This window comes from Lissotriton vulgaris, chromosome 9 (genome assembly GCF_964263255.1).
Source record: "Lissotriton vulgaris chromosome 9, aLisVul1.2, whole genome shotgun sequence".
NCBI lineage: Eukaryota > Metazoa > Chordata > Amphibia > Caudata > Salamandridae > Lissotriton > Lissotriton vulgaris.
Window position 1 is genome coordinate 143,730,275 of NC_141697.1, and position 21,660 is coordinate 143,751,934.

Below are 21,660 nucleotides of genomic sequence, written 5' to 3' on the forward strand. Positions count from 1 at the left end.
GGCTTCCTCTATAATAAATGAAGTGTGAGTCAGTCATGTCAATTTTTGGGCGGTGTTTTTTCTTTATTATCTCGTTACCATATTTTTCCATTTTTTGTTTTCTTTTTCAGCTCTCTGTTTTTTAGTTTGGGCACACCTTCCCCAGGAGCCCCCATGATGGGCAACTATGAAGGGATCTGATAATTGAATCCCCTTTGTTCTGCTGAGGATATGGAGGGGGTATAAAGCCTCAAGTGCGGACCCATTGTGCCAATACAGCGCAATGGAGATGGTGTCGTGCTCCTAAACAGGAAAGAATGGATGTCTGTATTTTTGGTGGTATGTGTGTCCATGAGTGCATGTTCAGTCTACATTACAATCAATGGTTGATGTTGTCATCTACAAGATATAAGGTTTGTCCTATGCCTCAGAAGCAACCAGCTATATAGAATCAGGGTAAAGCAGAATTGCCCACTTTCATTCCTCTGTGACAACCATATGTCTTCCAAAATGTCTTCTGGTCTTCTTCAGGTTCAAGCAGCATTCTGCTTTCCAGCTTATCAACAACCTTTCCTTATTGTGGTAACTCAATAGTGCTTGATGGTGACCACTAAGTCTATCACTATGACTTTGCCATGCCCTTCTAAACCCTGCCTTCCAGTAGTTCCTTTTCATTATATCTAAAACTACATGGTACAGCATTACACCATGATGGAAAAGGAGGATCAGTGATATTCATATGTTTGGGGGCCTTAAGCCTGCTTATTGACGGATCTATTCCAATCAGGTGCTGCCCTTTCCCAATCAAAGCGAATCTCAGTAAAACTCGTTATCTTGTCTTGTAAATCTATGGAAAGGCCTGCATCAAAGGCTGTTCCCTACTGGATCTGGTCTTTTAGATTGTGAATGTGACTGTTGGCCCTGTTTGACTTCCAAGCATTAAAGAACATGACCTTATCTAAGATAACAGTTGTGTCTCCTTGTGCAAGTATATGATTATCTATGACTCTTTATCAGGGCTGCTTTACCTACTAAGTTTTTCTGTTCTCACTGTGGGGTTAAAAGCCAAGGCTTCTCCCTACCAACCAGAATGTTATTCATTAGATTTGTGTGTGTTTTAAGTTTGTCATCTAGCTTTGATGCCTCAGAGTATTGACTGAGACCTATTTCTCCCTTTGAATGTATTTTCTTGAAAGTTAATTCTTTGTGCCCTGAATAGGATTCTTGGAAATTCAAATGCGTCTTTTGCATTCTGCCATCTATTTTTATTACAAAACAAAAGGCAGAAGGCTTTTGACACATGCCGCCGATAACCACTGAGAACTATTATTCATGCCCAACATTTTAAGCTTTGAAGACTTCGGAATTTTTTTTAAAATGTCTTTCGGTTTTTTAGCCATTGGATTTTATGACTTCCTGTCCAAAAAAGGTAATCAAATCACTGGAGACAGCACTAATAGACTTATTTAGAGATGGCAAATAAAGGACAATGTCTGTCTTTTGGAGAAATGTTAAACCTGAAGGTGGTAACACTGGCCAAATTTTCTCAACACCAGGGATAATATGGTGGAGGAAGTAACGCCAGCGGATTATTCTCTGTTTAGGCTTTCTACAGAAATGAAACGATGTTTAATTACCACTCAAATCAAGTGTGTGCCCTAGGTCTCAACGCATCTAACTTTGTTTGATGCTCAGGCTGACCAAGCTGGCTTGCTCATTTCACACAAAGGTTTTTGCCCCACTTTTGAGATGTTACTGTCCTTTATTTTAGTATGACTCCAATGTAGGAATTTGAGGAGAAGGTGAGTAAGGTTATCTTTATGGGTATTTGTAAGCCTTACCGAGGTCTTGAGTATACCTACAAATTGACTAAATTCACAGTTGTTCACAACTCCAGTCTCTACCAGGAGTCAGAGTCACTTAGCTTAAATTCGATGATTTGATTAAATAACATATACCATCCTTCCTTTACAACCTTAAAACCCATAATAATTGATGTGTTTTTTCACTAAGCACTATCCACCTGAGGTGATATATTGTATAGCCAATTACTTGTGCAAAGTTAGTATTGACCTATTTTGTGATATCCACGCTTGTATGATGCATGTATAATGTTCAATATCATTCTTTAAGAAACGTTTCAGGTTCTAAATAAGGCATGTGAAAGAAATATTTATTTCAAATTGTTTTACCCTCAAAAAAGCGTCTAATGGTTTCTTAATAGTTTATGTAGGATGAAAGGAGCATATTTGACCATGGCAATATTGTACATAGTGCACATATGTTTAGTATGTTATACCATGTTCTACATCAAAGAGTAACTGTACCCCTTTCTTTATATTAAGATATCTCAAAATATATTCTTTTTAATCATGAGAACACGTATCCGGATGCAAATGAATGTGCAAATAGTCTAACCACTGGCAATCGCTCTAGGTAGCATTCCAACCCATAATTATTCACCAGTTGTAGTACTGTAGACAAAGGCCCTCCTTGTGCAAATCACTACTGACCCTAGTCCTCATTAGAACAGTCCATCCCAAACTGCCTAGCAAGACCTCCTCCAGAAGTAACCATAAGCAACTCCAGACCAGTTTCAGTCTTATTAGGCCTTGTCAGTGAGGTATAGGTTTCTCTGCATCGGAGCACTTTTGGGTGTCAGCATTGGTCGAGGAGTGGTGAAAACAATGACTAATGATTTTAAACCCTCAATTCCTGCCTTTCTCTACAAGGAGATTGCGATTGTGTTGAAAAACAACATACAAAATAATGTACTCACTGTGATGGGCTTTCCATGCACCTTATCCCTTTTTCTGTTGTTAACAAAGGCCTGTTTGTGAAAAATATTAGAAATGTTTGTGGTGCTTATGTGTTTTTTATGGTGTTTGTGTCCTCAGAAAAGCTTTTTAAATGTATCATGCTTTACGTAGAGATTAGAGTAAGCTTCAAATTCAGCCTTGAATCTGTTTCTCTCAGAACCTGGAGGCGGCTCACAATGTTCACCAATTTGACCATGATGTGGATGAGTTGAGGAGCTGGATGCAAGAAAAGGAAGCTGTGGCAGACTCAGACGAATACGGATATGATCTCCCAGGTGTTCAGACACTCCTAAGCCAGCATGAGGGATTAGAGGTGAGGGCCCAAATCTATGTGAAAGGTACATTAAATAGGTTGAATTCGCTTACATTGTAGGTGATAAGTTTGAAAATTGTATGTTATATTTTTCTTTTTATGATCAAGTGTTGGCTGTTCTGTACTCACTTTTTTTAAACCAGAGGTCCTTTCTTGAATACCCTACTGCCTCATATATAGTTCACAAAGAGCTGCGCGTACCTTATATTAGCGATTTTATTAGCATGGGACCCCTGGCATGGAATTTGGACTAAAGATAAAACCGAGTTCACTAAGGATATAATAAGGGATTGCGTTGCCCTCGACCATAGTAAAAAAAATCCCCTTGTTAGAGTATATTTTTAACCTCATAAAAGAATGTAAGGTGGACTTTGATCTTTAGGATCCAATGTCCATCCAGGATTATGGCAAAAAGGATTTAAAGATCAGGCTAACAACTTCTAAGGAATCTGCAAGAGATGCGGAAGCTGGCTTAAAACAGAGTTTTAAATCTTACTGCGAAGGCCCACTTTTGATGGGCATCCAACCGTACCTCATCTCGTTAAGAAATATCCAGCATAGATTCTTTCTGACAAGGTTAAGGATGGGCTCCTTACACTACCAAATAGCCTTCCCCAAAATGGGAAAGTGGAGTCATAACCTCCCAAACAGTCCCTGTGATGGAGCGTCCCCACAGACTATGCTGCACTTTATCCTTTTTTTCAGTTCTTACCAGGACATTAGGACATCTGTTTTAAAACCTTTATTTTTACCTAATAAACTATTCTTGCAACTATGCTTTTTTTTTTTTTTCAAATCTTTTTTATTTTCTGAAGAAAACACATACCACAGGACTATTTGATACACAGCGTTAAGCCTACAACCCTATCCAGGGCCGGCCGCGTGACTGGACAGTACATTAACATCGTTAGGAATCTAAGTAGAAAGCTAGATTGTACACAGCGTTGCGCCTACAACCCTCAAGTGGCCGGCTGTGTTCCGTAATGCAGAATGTGATGCCATCTGATACTGTGGGGAAGTTAGACCCCTAAGGTCCACCTTCGTAACAAACAGGCAACTAGCCCAAACTCAACAATCGGCCAAACAGGGCCCAGAAACCCAAAGAGTAACAGAGAGAAAAAAGAAAAGGACAGACGAGAAGAAATGAGCAAAGAGAAAAAAGGAGGGACAGCACAGCGAGAGTAGGAGTAATGTGCGCAGGAGAGGGGAATGAAGAGCAATAAGTCCGACCCAGTGTCAGTGGCGATGGGGTCGCAATGCAGGAGGGCAGCTATGGAAGCAATCTGCTCGTGTCAGGGGGGACAACGGCATCTTCAAAAAGGCGAAGCGTCCTGAGTTTGATGGGCGTGTGGCACGCATGCTCAACAGTACAGAGGTATTTAATTAAAGGTTGCCAAAAAGCCTTAAAGTGTGTGTTGTGTGCCTGCAGCCGCGCTGTGAAGAGCTCCATTGTGACAACATGCCATAAATGCACAAACCAGGCTACGATTGGAGGAGCTTCAGTTTTTTCCCAATACAGGGCTATAAGCTGCTTGGCCTGCTCCTAACATTTGGAGCGTCAAGATCCAATCACTCCTGGTGAGCGCGTTCAGGCTAGCAGGTTTAATACCTAGTAGGATTGTGCTTGTGACCTCAGGCAAAGGGAACCCCAGCACCCCCCTGATGTGGCTAAGGACCTCTTTCCAGAATAGAGTCAGCAACTGGCATGTCCACCAATTATGAATAAAATCTCCCGATGCAGACCGGCACCTCCAGCACAAAGGAGAGGATGTAGGAAACATCTTGTGGAGACGTTGGGGCGTGTAGTACCATTGAGTCATGAGCTTATAGGCGTTTTCCCAGGGATATCCTGCCATAACCCACACCACTGTGCGGGAGTAATGTCCGTGTCTGATACTGCTTGCCATCTGCATTGATAGGGGTGGGAGGGCGGCGTCTTTGGATGCTGCAAAATCTGGTAAATCGGGGGAGGAGCTTCGCGGGCAACCAAGATGGCCGCGTAAGCCCGGAGCTCCGTGGACCATCCGACCCACCGCAAATATCCTGCCTGAAATCCTGATCCACGTTGGTGGAATTTTATTGCTGGTGGTCTGCTGAGGCGGGGACTGCACTCGGCTTCCAAATCGGTGGTTCCTGTGCAGAGTTGCGTCGAGCTGAACTCCGCTCCGTGACGGTGCCATTGTCCCTCCGGACTTCGCCACTTCGCACGATTGGGCTGCGTAGTGGCCGCCTGATGCCCTCAAGGGCGGAGTGATAGTGTCCCAGCTTGCGCCTTCTACACCCTGGTTTTGTCTCCTCGGCCCTACCTGCCTTTCGGCTGTGGACCCGGACTTGTGGGCGCCTCGCCTTTGTTCTCTCGAACCCATCATGGCGGGCAGAGGCGACCCGGACAGGGCATCGAACAAAGGTGGCCGGGGCAAGTCGCAAACGCAGCAGAATCGCATCGAGCGCTATGTGAACCTCAAGTCACCGCCTACATCGGGGGCCGTGTCTAAGGGGCCCCCATTGACGAGCTCGCCGGATGGATCGGACCCTACCCTTGTCGACATCATGGGCGCCATCACAAGTCTCCGGGCCGACATGCAACAACAGCATGAAACTCTAAGTCACAAGGTAGACTCGATGGCCGTTGACATTACTCTTATAAGGGCCGACTTGGGCAAGACCAACGAGCGTGTGAAGGCGCTAGATATCAAGACCTCCAGCCTGACCTCCGATGTTTCCGAGTTGCAGAATGAGGTCCGCAACCTGCGGATGACCACTGATCTATTCTCGAGGCGGCTGGAGGACTTTGAGGGGCGAGCCAGGCGGCAGAACGTCCGCATAGTCGGTGTACCGGAGGGATCCGAAGATGCTGCGACGGACCTGTTCGTGGAGGACTTGGTCAAAACCTATTTGGCACCCTCTGGACTGAGCAACTTTTTCTCGGTGGAACGTGCCCACTGGGTACCGGGTGGCCCGCCGAAGACAGGGGTGGCGCCACGGCCGATTGTGGCGCGCCTCCTCAACTTTAGAGATCGGGACGTGATCCTGCAAGCTTCTAGATCACATGGGCCACTCCAATACCAGAATGCGGAGGTGCACTTCTATCCAGACTTCACCAGGTCAGTGCAGCGCCAACGCCTGAGCTACGCGGGAGTGAAGAGGCGCCTCAGGGATATGGGTTTCAAGTACTCAATGATGTTCCCCGCTAAACTCCGTGTTGAACATAAGGGACGTGCCCTTTTCTTTGACTTCCCTGAAAACGTCAGTGAATGGTTGGACACAGTCTCGCCACGTCGGGATGAACAGGAAGATAAAGATGGGAGCGCCTCTGGTGGAGCGGAACAGTGAGACTGAGTAAGGGGCTGGTGACACCCCCGCCTCGAATGACTGCCGAAGCTGGTACTCGTTACAGAACTTACTCTCCTTCGCTTACATGGTGGGTGGCGGGACGTATTCATGGAGATTCCCTACTCCTCTGGGTCTTTCGTAGATTAGTTAATGGGGCGACAGGCACACTGCTGGTTGGGGGGGCTTTTTAGTCTGATGCAGGGGTGCAGGGTGGGGGGTGTGTTGGGAAGAGTTATCTTGTTTGCTGGTTTTTCCTTTCTTTTCTCTGTTTGGCAATGGGTCATTTATGCTCCTGAACTGTATTTGATGCTGGTGTCTTATGGGACTGGGTGGGGCGGGCTGCGGGGTGATGGGGGGTAGGAAGTTAAGAATTCTCAGTTGGAATGGTAACGGGTTGGGTGACCGAGTTAAAAGAGGGGTGGTGATACAACTGATCAAACGTCACATGCCTGATATTGTCCTCCTTCAAGAGACACATTTGGTGGGAAATACGTGCAAAGCTTTGAATCGCAAAGGCTACAAAATGGTGGCTCATTCGGGGTTCTCTTCCGGTTCCCGGGGGGCGGGTATCCTCATGCGCGCGTCCCTTCCCCTAGAGATAGATGTCACCATGATTGACGACAGGGGGCGTTACGCTGCCGTGGCGGGTAGATGGGAAGGGCGTTCCCTCACGTTGTTTTCTGTATACGTCCCCCCGGGGCTGCAATCCAGTACCTTTCAGGACCTTGGTGGTGCCATTTTGTCTATGCCGGCTGGCCTGTTAATAGTGGGGGGTGACTTTAACTCGGTTTGCTCTGGTCTGCTTGATCGCCAACCGCCTCGGGACCTACGTAGCCCACAGATGTGGTTGCCCTCCTTTCTTGAGTCTATGGGCCTGGTGGACGGCTGGCGTCTTCTACATCCGACACTCCGTCAATTTTCCTTTCTTTCGGGTGCGCATGGGAGTCTTTCCCGCATTGATTATATCCTTACACTGGCATCGCACGCATCGGCCGTTTCCGAAGCCCGCTTCTTAGCGCGGGGCATTTCTGATCACTCCCCGTTGTGGATCTCCTTTGACTTTGACGTGGTCTTGTCGGAGCGACCGGCCACGATCAATCCATGGTATTTCCGCAACATCAAGACCCGCTCCCTCCTGGCCAAAGCCATCGACCTTTATTTTGCTGAAAACGTGGGCTCGGTTGGGTCGGCCGTTACGTTGTGGGAGGCCTTTAAGACGGTGCTCCGGGGTGAGGCCCATGCGCTCATTGCGGAGGCCCGTCGGACTAGGGATTCCGACTTGCTGAGTGTTGAGCAAGAGGTCCTGAGTCTCGAGTCCCGGCTGGGGCCCGAGCCAGACCCCTCGATTTTGCATACCCTCTCGCTGAAGCAAGCGGAGTACCACGATCTGGCCACGAATGCCGCACTCACTCTGGCTAGAGAACAGCAGGGCCGTGTTTATGATGTAGGCGACAAGGCTGGGAAGTTGCTGGCTTGGTTGGACAGGAGGGAGATGGCCAGCCGAGTGGTGCCTGAACTCTTGGGGGACGACGGAGTGGTCCTTACGGACCCGAGTGCCATTGTCGACTCCTTCGCTAGTTATTTTCGGGGGGTCTATGAGTCTGCTTCGGACTTTTCTGAGGCGGACTCGTCGGCTTTCCTTTCGGGTATTGAACTTCCCTGCCTTTCCGAGGACGAAAGCGCGGACTTGGACAGAGAGATCACCGCTGACGAGATTGCTTTGGCGATCCGTTCCTTACGGACCGGTAAGGCCTCTGGGCCTAACGGCATCCCGGTTGAACTGTATAAAATCCGCCCGGACGCGGTGTCTCCGCACCTGCGGAAAATGTTCCTGGAATCCTTTGAAAGGGGCCGTCTCCCCCTGGATCAAATGTTGGCTACTATTGTGGTCATCCACAAGGAGGGTAAACCACGAGACGTCTGCCGATCGTACCGTCCTATCTCTCTCCTGAATGTGGAACCCAAGGTCCTCGCCAAGTTGCTCGCCAACCGGCTGATTGGTGTCATTGGCAACCTCGTGCACCCTGACCAGTCGGGATTCATCCCCCACCGGAATACCGCCCTCAATCTGCGCCGCCTTCATGGTGTCATGGCCAGAGCCCACACCCTCGAAGAGCCAGCTGTCCTCGCGTCCCTTGACGCCACGATGGCTTTCGATTCTCTCGAGTGGCCATACCTCTGGGCAGTGCTGTCCAAACTCGGATTCGGGCCAATCTTTGTGAGCTGGGTGAAGCTACTGTACGCTGAACCGATGGCCAATGTCACGGTCAACGGCCGCCTGTCGGCGCCATTCCCCCTACATCGGGGTACCAGACAGGGTTGTCCCCTGTCGCCCCTTCTGTTCGCCTTGGCCCTTGAACCGCTCGCAGCCCTACCTCGTATGCATCCTGATTTACACGGTATTACTTGGGCCCCTGGTTTTGAAGACAGGGTATCCTTGTATGCCGATGACATCTTACTTTATTTGACTTCCCCCTGCAAGTCCCTCATCGTGGCCTGTGACGTACTCAGACTCTTCGGACGTTACTCTGGTCTGATTATAAACTGGGCCAAGTCGTTCCTGTACGTCCTTAAAGGAGATACTCCACGACTTTCCAGGGGCTGCAACATTCAGATTGCCGCACGTGGCTTCAAGTACTTGGGAATTTGCATCTCCGGCAATCCCAAGTTACGGTACGACCTCAACTTACTCCCTCCTCTCCAGCGTCTACAACGTGATGTAGACACCTGGCGTAGGCTCCCGCTCTCTCTCCTTGGCCGTGCTGCGCTGTTTAAGATGATGTCCCTGCCCAGGTTCTTGTACGCTCTGCAGAACGCCCAAGATCCGGTCCCGGCGCGCTACTTCCGAGACCTTGAAGGCCTCCTGCGAACCCTTCTCTGGGACGGTCGACCTCGTGTTGCCATCCATAAACTCACGCTTCCATGGTACGACGGCGGCATTGCCCTCCCGGACGTGCGCCGCTACTACTGGTCCTCTCAACTTGCTGCCCTCAACCACGGGTTCTATGGCCCTGTGGGTAGTCCCGGCTATGCCATGGATAGATGGCTGTTGGGCGACAGCAACTATTACCGGGCCCTATACTCGAAGTCCTTCGACCGACGGTTGACGGGCCCTACACGGACGGCGATCCACACTTGGCGGGCGGTCACTAAGGCGCAAGGTTGGCAAGGCAGACTCACTAGGTTCACTCCCCTCTTTGATTCGGACATCCTGGGTAGACTGTGGCACACCAAGGGGTTTGATAAATGGGACCTCATCGGAATCAGCAGAGTTGAGGACATGCTTTCCAAGGGCTCCATTAAGACCTTCCCCCAGCTGCAAACCGAATACCAACTGGGTGCGACGGAGTTTTTCCGTTACGCCCAGCTGAGGCACGCGCTGCTCTCGGCCTCACTGCCGGACGGCGATATTCCTGAAAGTTCCCCCCTGGAGGACAGGATATTGGATGGGCACATGCCGGACAGCGCGATTTCCCTGTCATACAAGAAATTGATAAACGTGCGCACAGATCTCCTCCTTGGCTTGCGGGACCAGTGGGTGGCGGATGGCCTTGAACTTGATGATGAAGATTGGCAGAGCGCAATTTCCTCCCCTAAGGAGGTTGCAATTTCCTCCCGTCTTCGCCTCGTGCAATTCAAGATCTTGCACCCGGTGTATATGACGGGGCCCCGATTGATGCGCATGGGATTTTTGCCTGACGGACTCTGCCGCAGAGGTTGCGGGGCCCTCGCCACTTTCCTGCACATCCTTTGGGAATGCCCCGTAATAGCCTCCTACTGGAGGAGGGTGCACCGAATCATGGTAGAAGTTACTGGCGTGATCGCTCACGCGGAAGCTCGTAGATGCCTTCTGAACGTGTGGGAGCCTTCTGACCACAGCGCAGCGCAGACTAGGTGGGTGACCCTTGGGAACATGGTGGCCAAAAGGGACATTGCTCAGAAGTGGGGTGCGTCCGCGGCCCCCCTGGTGGTACAATGGAAAGCCAACATGGACTGACTGGTGCATGTTCCGGGAGAAGACAGTCTATGTGGCAAGAGGGAGACCTCAAACTTGGAATAAAATATGGGGGGCTTGGAATGAATATAGGGGATACGTGTGCTTGCCACCTGAACCAGTCACTCTGGACGATCATGTGTCACCCTGACCTGTAACACCAACTGAGCTCTGATGTACTGCATTCTCCTGGTGTCCTCCCCCCCCTCCTTCCCATTCTGACATCCTTTCCTGGATGATCGCTTCCCTGCCTTTCCTCCCCTACCCGTCCCTGACGCCCTGATTCATATTGACTCTATTGCCATTTTTCGCGCCCTCAGGCGCTCTTTTGTTGAATTCTTCACCTTAATCTAAAAATAACCTTCGATGATTATGTCTGGATCTTTTTGCACTATTACTCTCCTATTACCCATGCTGCCTTGCCTCCGGGATGTCAGGCTGAATAGCTGTGTGCTCTGTTCTGAATAAAGGTTTTCAAAAATTAAAAAAAAAAAAAAAAATCTGGTAAATCCGGGAAGTAAGCCCCCTTGATTCAACAGGATATCGGGCCAGTCGCTCAAAGGGAGTGAAGGCGCGTGTAGCCGCCTGATACATTTCCTTCTCGGACACCAAGTGCCTCAGCTGGGCGTATTGCAGCCCTGCCGCCGACTGGACACGGAACGCTTCCCTACATTGAGCAAAGGACTTAAGCATGCCCTCTTCAAACATGTCAGTAATCACCCTGCAGTCCCCTTGTGTCCATTTGGCAAAGGCACGCATACGATGTGCCGGTGGGAAGGACGGGTTCCCCTCTATCGGGGTATGCAGTGAAGGAAATGTCATGAGGCCTCTGCGCACAGTTACTTTATCCGATATGTCCAGGACCGTTCTTGTGGGTACCGCAACATAGTCACTCTTAGGGCGTGCCGCCCGATGATTCCATACAAGGTCCCAGATGGTTTGCCCCACCACTGCCCGGTCCATATGCAGCCATTCCTTCTCACTCTCTGTCACATCCCATTCCACCACAAACCGGAGGTGCGAGGCCTAGTAATAGTCCACTAGATTGGGGCATGCCAGTCCCCCCCTATCTCTCGATGTCATCAGGAGCTTCTGTGAGAACCGAGGCCGTTTCCCGCCCTAAATAAAATTTGTGAGGTCACGCTAGAGGCCTTGTATACAATGTACCGGAATAGGCGTGGGGAGGCATTGAAATAGATATAACATTTTTGGGTGGATCGACATCTTGATGGCATTAAGTCTGCCCGGCCACGACAACACCAGGGGCCTCCACCTCCGCAAGTCTTCGAGGACGGACCTTCGACATTCCCGCCAATTTACTTGTGTCCATGTGTCTAGAGAGGGAGTCACCTGGAGGCAGAGGTAGCGAATGCATTGGGAGGCCCATCGGTTTGGCACAAGTTTCTCCAGGAGGGAGATCTCTTCCTTCGGGATGGTAAGGTTGAGGGCCCAGGACTTGCTATGGTTGATCTTGAGGCCAGAGGCCCGCTCAAAGAGGCGCAGCGCTGTATGGAGTGCCGGGAGGGATTCCCGGGGCGTGTTAGGGTGAGGATGAGATCATCTGCGAACAACGCCACATCCTCCCATGGGGATACCATGTATATCAGTCGCCTGACGAATCATCTCTGCCAGTGGTTCCATCACAAGGGCAATAAAGGTGAGAGGGGGTACCCTTGCCTGGTGCCCCTATGAATGGTGATCGGTGCCGTGAGCTGTCCATTGATCCGAATCCTAGCCTGTGGGGCAAGATATGGTGCCATGATCTGAGTGGTCATGTTCTGGCCTAGACCAATCTTACATAGAACCGCCCGCAGAAAAGTCCAATCCACCCGATCAAACGCCTTTTCCGCATCCAGCGACAGAAGGCAGGCCGGAAATCCCCAGTGGTGCGCTTTCCCCACTAGGTGTGTCACTGAGCGCGTCATCGCCAGTCCCAAAGCATTCTGCAGTCCGCCCGGCTATGCGTTCTTTATAGGCTAGATGCAAGGTATCTAGGGAGGTCAGCCCTTCGCTCCCCACCACTGTGCTCCTTGTCCGACAGTGTCCAGGGCTGTAGCCGTGGTATAGATGTGTGCTGGCCACTCCCCAACTCTCAGCCCGACAGTGTGCTCAGTGTACCCCATTTAACAGCTTCCCAAAGTGTAATGCGATTTCCCCCCTGCCGCACCTGGAGGCGGGTGTCGCGTAGGCAGTGCGTGCAGCGCAAGGCCCCAAGCCACAACAGCGTCGGAGAGCCAATGATCTAGAGCCACACGGGGGGGATGAGATCTGAAGTGATAGGGGTGTATCCGCCTCACTGCGCTCCTCTTCTGGCGGCGGTATTGCACCCTGCATATGATTCCCCAAGGGTAAAGTCCGCCTGCCCTATAAACAGTTCTGCAGAGGCAGGATGTGGCCCCCCGCTACGCCGATGAAGGGTGACCAGTACCTCTAGGCCTCTCCAGGCTGTAATCACAAAATGGCGGCCGAAGGCCACCGCTCAGCACTCCCCACGGTTCCACGCTGCAGCCTGTCCGGGTCAGCTCCACACAGGCACACCTCAAGCCCCCCAGGCAGCAGCACTCAGGGGGATGGGGGTCTCAGGTCGGGCTCAAGACTCTAGAAACAGTCAGGGGCCGGCGCCGCCAGGCCGCCCAGTGCAAGGAGCCAAGATGGCGGGGAGCGCGGGCTCAGATTTGCCGCTCACCTTCAGGATCCGCCTGTGTCGCCTTGGGATTCAGCAGGTTCAGGGGGCAGAGTCCACCTGCCCCTCAATTAGGGACCCCACCGCCGGGGCCCCCTCCGAGAGTTTCAGAGGGCCGGGGCAGCCCACTCGCCTTCTCGTCTGCACCAACTGCCCAGACACGGGTCACAAATATGCTTTTAACTATATTTGTAGTTTGGAAAATGATAACATTTGCAATACAGTCATTGTTTGTATACAAATCAGGAGAAGAAAAGATAACTAATATTTGGAAGCCTTAACGTATGAATAACTGGTAGACCTTTGAAATACCTTAAGGCTTTATATACTTCAGTCAAAATTAGGCATCGTCCCGCACCTATGCACTTCATGACTTTAGCACTTTTGTTTACCTAAGCATCTGAACATGAATCTAGATAAATGAATTATTATGCACTGTTCCGACTATGAGTCAAAGTTTTTATAAACGCTGATTTTTAGGGTAATGATGTGTTTATACTTTTAATGCGAGTATTAGTATACTAATGTCTAAATATTAATTGTGATAAACATTGGAGGAGCAATATGTTGTGTTATTTAATAAGTACACTTTATTATTACTTATTAACTGTGGTTGATATTGGAGCAGTAATCTGTATAGAATATTAAAAATTGAGTGTCAATATGTAATGAACAGTTTTAGAACTATTTTAGTGACTAATAGCAATGTTATTGTTATGGATAGAATGCTTTTATGGTTGCACATTATCTACCGAATAAAATTTGATTGAATTGAATTGTATACCCTATACTTCATCTTACTCCCTCACCCACATATTTTTCCTTTTCTATATCTTTGTGATGGTTCTCTGCTTGCTTTCGTGTTCCACTTTTTAGTTTTTTTGCCATTTATTGCTTTTGCTCTGTACCTTACACCCTCTTCCGTAGTATCCAGCAGGTAATTTTTAGCATTTCTCATGCCACAATGCACTATTTTTGCGTGATAACACATTGTGAACTTTAAAAAAAAAAGTTTTTTTAGTTGAAATTTTTTATTGCCTCTATGTCCCTTATCTTTTTTAGCCATTACTTACAAGGTGAATCCCACCTCCAGAGAAAGGGAAACTCAAATAAATGTTAGAAATGCAAGCCACTCTCACCTTAGATGGTCTCCCTAATGAGGCTGCATTCTCAGCAGCCTGCTGATTGTTTCCTCTCTTGGACCTCCATGAGGACTCCAGGAGTAGAGATCCAATGGGCCTAGACCTCCATCCTTACTACTCAGTACTTCTGGGCTTTTGAGGAGACAGTGGTGCCTCTCAGGCGGCAGCTGCAAGACCATTTGTGAACCTATGTAACTGCTTGTTGATTTCCCTGTTTCTTGACCTGGGCTCTAGTTGTAACACAAATACTTTCAGGGAGGCCAAGTATGGCTGTATGAGTCATTAACTCCACTTCAGCCCATGCTAACATCTGTAGATCATTGCCAATAAGACACTCTATAGGAATGTTAGAGGATACCACAACCTTTTTGGGCCAGTAACTCTCCCCACCCAGCTGAAATTGACCAATTCCATGGGGCTACTATTAGTGATATTGTCTGTGATGGTTACATGGCAAGTGTGACCAAGTAAGAATTGCTCAGGTGACATCCGTTTTTCAGTTCCCATAGTGACACTGGCACCTGTGTCCATGTAAGCTTCTGCTTCAATACTAATGATGAGGGGATGCTGCCTGTATTTCATCATATTAGGAGGCCAGGCAGCCAAAGTGGCAGGGTCAGTACCACCCTCTGATCTCAGGACAGCGTCAGTGAATTCTCTGACCAGGCCATAGCTCACTGTAGTACCCAGGGTGAACCCAGCTACACCTTGTTGGGTTTTACTTCTACTAGTGCTAATGCTAGTAGCAGTATTTGTGCCTTTCTTATGATGTCTGGGACCAGATGTCTTATGGCCTTTTTGTTTACAAACAAAGCACCAAGGAGGTTTATTATTAAAAGAAAAGTAGCATCTAGAACCACCCCTAAGGAAAACGTTTGTGGGCCCGAAAAAGACTCTTTCTTGCTATCTTTAGGTTTTTCCTCATCTTTCTCTTGAAGCTTAGATTTATTGTTCTCTTTCTGGTCACCACTACCATAAGACTTATCGCTCACCCTGGTGCAAACCCATTTGTCTGTCTTTCCCAACTCTTGGAGAGAGGTCAGGTCAGAGAACACCAGATATTGGTGCAGTTTCTCAGGCATACAGTTATTAAAGATGTGCTATCTCATGATCAAATTATACCGTCTATTATATTCATGTTCGTTACTACCATGTAGCCAGCCTTCCAGAACCTTAATTGCACAGTGTATGAAATCAAACCAGCCTTGTGGAGAGGATTTTAGAGTATCTCTGAACTCAATCCAGTATTCTTCACAATTAAGTCCTAACCCTTCAATAATTGCATCTTTCAAAAAACTGATAGTTGTCTGCATCCTCTTCTCTAACTGCCAAGAGTTTGTCTCTACCTTTGTCTGCAAAGGAGAGCCACACAATAGCTGCCCACTACTTCTGGGTGACCTTCTAGACTTTGCAGGCCCTCTCCATAGCAGTAATCTACTTGTGGATATCATCCCCAGTTTTGTAAAGGGGTACTATCCTGCTAAGGTTCCTAGAATCAAAGTGTTCCTCCCTGACTCTAGACTCTTTATTGCTGCCACCATTAGGGTCTAACACCAAGTTCTTCCTCTCCTTCTCTACTTCTGAGAGTTCTCTTTCAATGGCCAACGGCTCCTTCTTCAACTTGAGTTTGTCCTTCTCAAGTTTGAGCAGGTTGTATCCCCTATCTAGCATGGCGTCATCTAAAATAGATTGATATATCTTGACAGGCCCACCTCCCTCAGAAATTCAAAGGACTTGTCCATCACTATTGCTTTGTATGATTAATGTAAAATGGCATCATCAATGACCATAAGCATTCACCATCACTTTACCATCTGATAAGAGACTGCTAGCCGCAGATTCCTTACCATAGATAGAATTATCCCCAGGTTTCAGACTGGATCCAGACATTTTTCTTGAGCAGTACCCATGCGTGCCCACAGGTGCCATCATCGTTCGACTTTTCATGGCATCGTCGGCGTCATCCATGCCAAAAGTGATGTGTGCAGTGCCTCAATAGGCCCCATCCCAGCGTGCTGATGTCAGTTCTTTTCTTTTTGTGCCAGTCAGCGTAGTTCCGGAGAGAGTTACCCCCAGTCATTTTTTGACTGACCTGGTTTTTACTTTTATTGATTTTTTTTTAGATCTTCTCCTGGTGTGGCAAGGATGTCCACTAGGAAAGCTGGCTTCAAGCCCTGTGGCGCCTATCACCGACAAATGACAGTGAAGAACCAGCAATTTGTTCGCCTCTGGGGCTTTGAGCGCAACCATGACACAAAGACCTGCGTCGACTGCCATGCCATGCACCCCATTGCTCTGAGGGAGTGGTCACTCAAGCTCCTTGCAGGTTGACATGTGACTACATGATGATTTTGATCCCGGTCGAGAAGAAGATCCCGGGACCGGTCACGGAGCCATAGATCTTTGTCACAGTCAAAGTTGTCCAGGTAAGTCCCACAAAAAGAAAAAAAAGTAAGAAATTTAAGTGGTCTTTGACTTTGCTCCGTCCGTTGAAGTCATCCAACGAGACATGGGAGTGTCATCATTCAAGGCCTGGCTCCGCAGTTGGGCCTGTGCCTGGGACGGCTCGTGCCTCTCCAAGGTTCCAGGAGCTGGGCAACCCCTGCTTAACTTGGGTGGCCCGTCCTTGGGGGCACACTTTTGGGCCCCACGAGTTAGGGAGGGGCCCCTGCTGGTTACCCACCAGCGAGTCTGCCCCTGGCACCAGTCGGGCCCCTTAGATCTGGATTAGCACTGGTCATACCACCTCACCCTTTCTCAAGGCTGGTCTTGATGTCGAAGCTTCCACCGCAGGCGGCGCTTTCCAAATTCTCATAACCGACACAGAGCTATAGGGGGGACATCTAACAGTGACTCTGGCGCCAAATGGAGCCTTGCCCTCCAGATCGGATCCAGTCCGATACCTGGGGATTAATCTAAGGTAAGGTATCTGCAGCTGTATTTGGCGAACCTTTCAGCTATCTTAATCAAGCTTGTAATCACTTGCTTTGCATCCGAGTGCAGCAGTGGAATAATTATGTTCCCCTCTTCCTTCTAAAATAAGCAGTTTAGCATCTTACTCAACTTATTACCATTTTTGTATAGTTTATATTTAGAATGTGTACAGGCCATATTTGCAGTGTCCAGCACCTTATTTTGCAGCCTCTGCTCTAACTGCAGGAGGATCCTGCCCTCGGGTCTGAGATCAAGCACTTCTGGCCGGCGCTGAGTGATCAGTTTTTCCTTCTCTAGGTCGGTGATCTCCTACTCTCTATCTCTTTCTCTACCCGTAATGTGTGACAAGACCTGCCCTCCGCCCACACTTTTAAATGACCCCCACACCATACCCAGGAAAGTGACTGTGGGGACGTTCAGTTCAAAATATTTTGAGATGGTGTCCACCGGTCAATCATCTTTCAGCCACACCGCATGAAGGCACTGCACCCCCATAGCCCCCCTCCTTCATCCCCCAAGTATGAGACAAGCTAACCTCAACCGGCGTGTGATCTGAGAGGCCTCGCAAAGGATTGTGGCCCCAGACTTGGCAGCTAGGTAGTCTAGCTGGGAGTGACAGCTCTGTGGGATGAAGTAATGTGTGTAATATCTCTGATTGGGATCCTCCAGAGCTACGGAGGCTGCCCACCTGGCAAGGGTAAGCTGCCCGGATGAATGGGCATGGAAATCTGTCTTTTGTTTATCAAGGATCTCATTGAAGTCACCTTATATAACCAGCATGCTGATGGGGACGCCGAGGAGCAGGGAAGGACCGACTATAGGGTGGCAGTGACAATGGCCGAGGTGGCATAGACACTGGCCAGCGTGAGTGGGGCTCCTTCTAATATCCCTTCCACAAGGATGTATCTCTCAAGCTGAGTGGACTTTGGTGGCATCAAACGGGAAGGATTTATGTAGTAGGACTGCCATCCCACTGGAGTAAATCTTGCATGATACACCCTGGTGTAGCTGTATCAGCCTTGAAGCCTACAGTTTGTGCCCAGCAAGTGGGTCTCCTGGAGAAGTAATGCAACGGGACCATGGTGTTGAGCATATGTCATCACCGCCCCTCACATGACTCTGTTGAGGAGCCCATTAACATTCCAGTATAGAGTTGACTTTGCAATGTACTGCACATCAGGGAACCACATTGAAGGGCTTTACGGATTGAGTACTATGCACTACTCTCAGCTGCAGTCAGCAACAAAACTAAACATAAGTTAACAATTCTCCAACACTTCCCACCCTAAATTTCTTAATTAGAAGCACCTGTCGCCCCGTAGCTATATGAATACATTAACTGTCCACCTCGTGAATACAGAGCTTTCCCCATACAAGTTATCAAGCTTTGCCATAGTTTTTAAGTCTGCAATTTCTCGGCCACTGTCTCGTGCAAGCAGTGGATCCGTAGTCTCTCTACCATCCTTCTGTATTTGAACACACACATCCACTGCTTGTGTCCCAGAGCTCTCACCGCACCCCTCGCCCTTTACAGAAGTGGCACCTTATCACCTTCCACTCCATCCGTTCCTTTTCGCCTCCTACTGCCGCTGTCTTTTGGATAGGTCTCTCCTCCACCCACTCCCAGACCTGATCCTGATGGTCGAAGAACATGGTCTTGCCTTGAAATATGATTTTCAATTTTGCAGAGTATAACATCATTTTATGTATCTTCAGCATGCAGAGTTTTTGCTTAACCTGGTTGAATGTTCTCCTTCGTTGTACGATCCATGTGTAGTTGGGGAAGACAAGTATTTTGTTTGAGTCTAGGGAGAGATCTCTCTGGCCCTTTACCTCACGGAGGTTCAAATCACGATCTCTACAGTTAAAGAAGCATGCTATAATGCGGCTAGGTGAGATTCCACGAGGGGTCTTCTGCAGTAGCTCCATTTACACAGGAACAGGGCCATCCCTCAGTTGCTGCAGAGTCCCAAGATCGCCAACAGGCAGAGATGGAAATCCAGCAGGCTGCCAATCCTGAATGTGGGTCAGATAGCACCCTGTGGGCCCATTCCATCTTCAGGTGTGGAGGGGCGTACACCCACTGCAACTGCAGTGGGCCCGACTTCATCGCTCTAGAGTAGGGGGTCACACAATCCCTGTGGAGGACCTCCGGCCAGCAGCCCAGCTCCAGGTAGCAGTTATGGCTGTTCACAGCCTCCAAGTCTGCGCAGGGCCTTCCTCACTGTGGCATCCCCAGAGGGGGCAGCAATGTCCAATTCACAGGCCTGTGTAATCAGGAGGGTGGGGTAAGTACTTAGCCCACCCTGAGGGGAAAAAAGGCCTTCAAGCTGCCGGATGACATTAAGGGCCATTATTAACGGAGGGCCAGCCCAGAAATTCGGGCAAACTGAACAACGGCGGTGGATTTAGAATGGGGCCTTGGAGCCACGGTACAGTGCTTGTGGTAAGCCATCTCACCAGGACATGTCCCCTGGACATGCATTTTATTAATTATTATCATTCGCAGGGAACCCTGAAAGATAAAGAAACTTGTTTCAGGAACACTAAGTTCTGTGAAATCATGATCTATATATGGGATAAAGTACTCCCACCATACATTATAAGTATTTTTCAAGGCACCAAGTAGTTTCTTTATATGAACATGGATCTGCAATATACAGAAAGGTGCACATTATTTCTTATAATATGTGGGCACACCAACACCCTTCCCACAAACTGATTACATCCTTGGGGACCTATTCATAAACTGCATTTTGTTATATGTTCATTAGTAATATAATAGTACCACTAAACACCCCACACAAATGTTATTCACTAACCTACATGCTGAGACTATAGCTACACCTACACCTCTCCTATCATTTATGTGTCTCCACCCCAACTGCAGAGATCCCCACATGTAAGTACAACCGTTTAACAGTAATTGTGTGAGGCATTGAGAGAGTGGTTAGAAAATGGGAAATAATTACAACTAAATGGGAGTAATTAAGGGAGTCATAAGGATGGCTTTAGGGTGGATGAGGGAGAGTTTTAGGGAGGGACATGCACCAACCCACAAAAAGGTAAGCCCATTGCTATTCACAAACTTAATTTCTATAGTTACTACAGCCGAAAAGGACCCGATACAGTAGTGAGTGAACTCCAACTCAGAGCTGGAGTAATTCTAGCACTGCACGTGGCCAACCATTGGTAGTTCAACGCCCTCCCATAAATAAAAGTGACAGCAGAGACTTAAAATGCAAGCCCATAGGAACTAATTCAGCCTTGATTCAGATATCTAAATCTGATTATTTTTGCTCCACAATTTGTACAGCCGCAAATAGCTCCAAAAGCATTTTTCAGATTCTGAACAGTCTGACTCATCCTGACTGCTCAAAAAAATCGACCCCTCCCACACGGGCCCTTTGCCATAATCTAGCTCTATTCTTCAATGAAAAAATAGAAGCCATCATACGCAACTTGAGTACCACCCCAACCCTGGTCTGCCCCCCTTGTTCTGGGGAAGGTAATATTGACTTCGGAGCGGGGAACCCAGGATGGCAGCCTGCGGACTGTCTGCTGGAGCTTCTCCCTATTACTAAGGCGGACTTCGACAGACTGGCTCGCGGTATCTCATCTGGATCTCCTCTGGACCCTATCCCCCATAAAATCTGGAAAGCTTCCGGAGAGGAACTCTTTCCTACTCTTAGCAGGATCTGTAATCATTCTCTGTGTAGTGGCACAGTTCCTGCCCCCTGCAAACAGGCTCTTGTTTCTCCACTGCTAAAGAAACTCTCCTTAAATCCAGAGTGCCTACAGAATTACAGACCCATCTCCTTTCCCTGCAAAAATTGCTGAGCCTTGGGTGAGCTCATGTCTCTCCAAACATCTGGAGCAGCATCAATTTCTGGACGAAATACAATTCGGTTTCCGCCCAGCCCACGGCACCGAAACAGCCCTACTTACTGCTATGGAGGACCTTCGGATGCGTGCAGACAGGGGTCAGGCAGTAGCTCTGATTCTGCTGGACCTGTCTGCCGCATTTGATACAGTAAATCATGAGATTCTATTGGAGAGACTGAGGGAGGCCGGGGTGGGTGGCATTGCCCTGCACTGGTTTCGCTCCTTCCTGCGGGATAGGAAGCAGGCTGTGTCCCTTCCTCCGTTTCAATCTGCCTTCTCCCCGGTGTCTCATGGGGTGCCTCAAGGCTCGTCCATCAGCCCGATTTTATTTAACGTGTATCCCAAACCATTGATCACGTTGATAAAGTCTCACAGGCTAAAGGCTATCAATTACGCAGACGGCACTCAACTCATCCTCTCTTGGGAGGGTGAGGAATCGATCCCTTTGGAATCCTTTCATGATTGTCTGCGAGACACGGCTGGGTGGCTAGACAACAACGTACTACAGTTTAACGCCTCCAAAACTGAGGCTTTGTTCTGTGCTGGAAGTCGGATCCCTCGCCCTTTCCCGGTGGATT

At 48.7% G+C, this 21,660-nt stretch overlaps 1 protein-coding gene across 1 annotated transcript in view; it reads left to right on the plus strand.

The window, feature by feature from the left end:
• The window catches only part of SPTBN5 (spectrin beta, non-erythrocytic 5), a 2,284,272-nt gene that overhangs the window by 2,046,218 nt on the left and 216,394 nt on the right, over positions 1–21,660 (plus strand). The window contains exon 59 of the mRNA XM_086937224.1: positions 2,956–3,111. Within this exon, the coding sequence (XP_086793350.1) occupies positions 2,956–3,111 (156 nt within the window). The remainder of the gene's footprint in view (positions 1–2,955; positions 3,112–21,660) is intronic.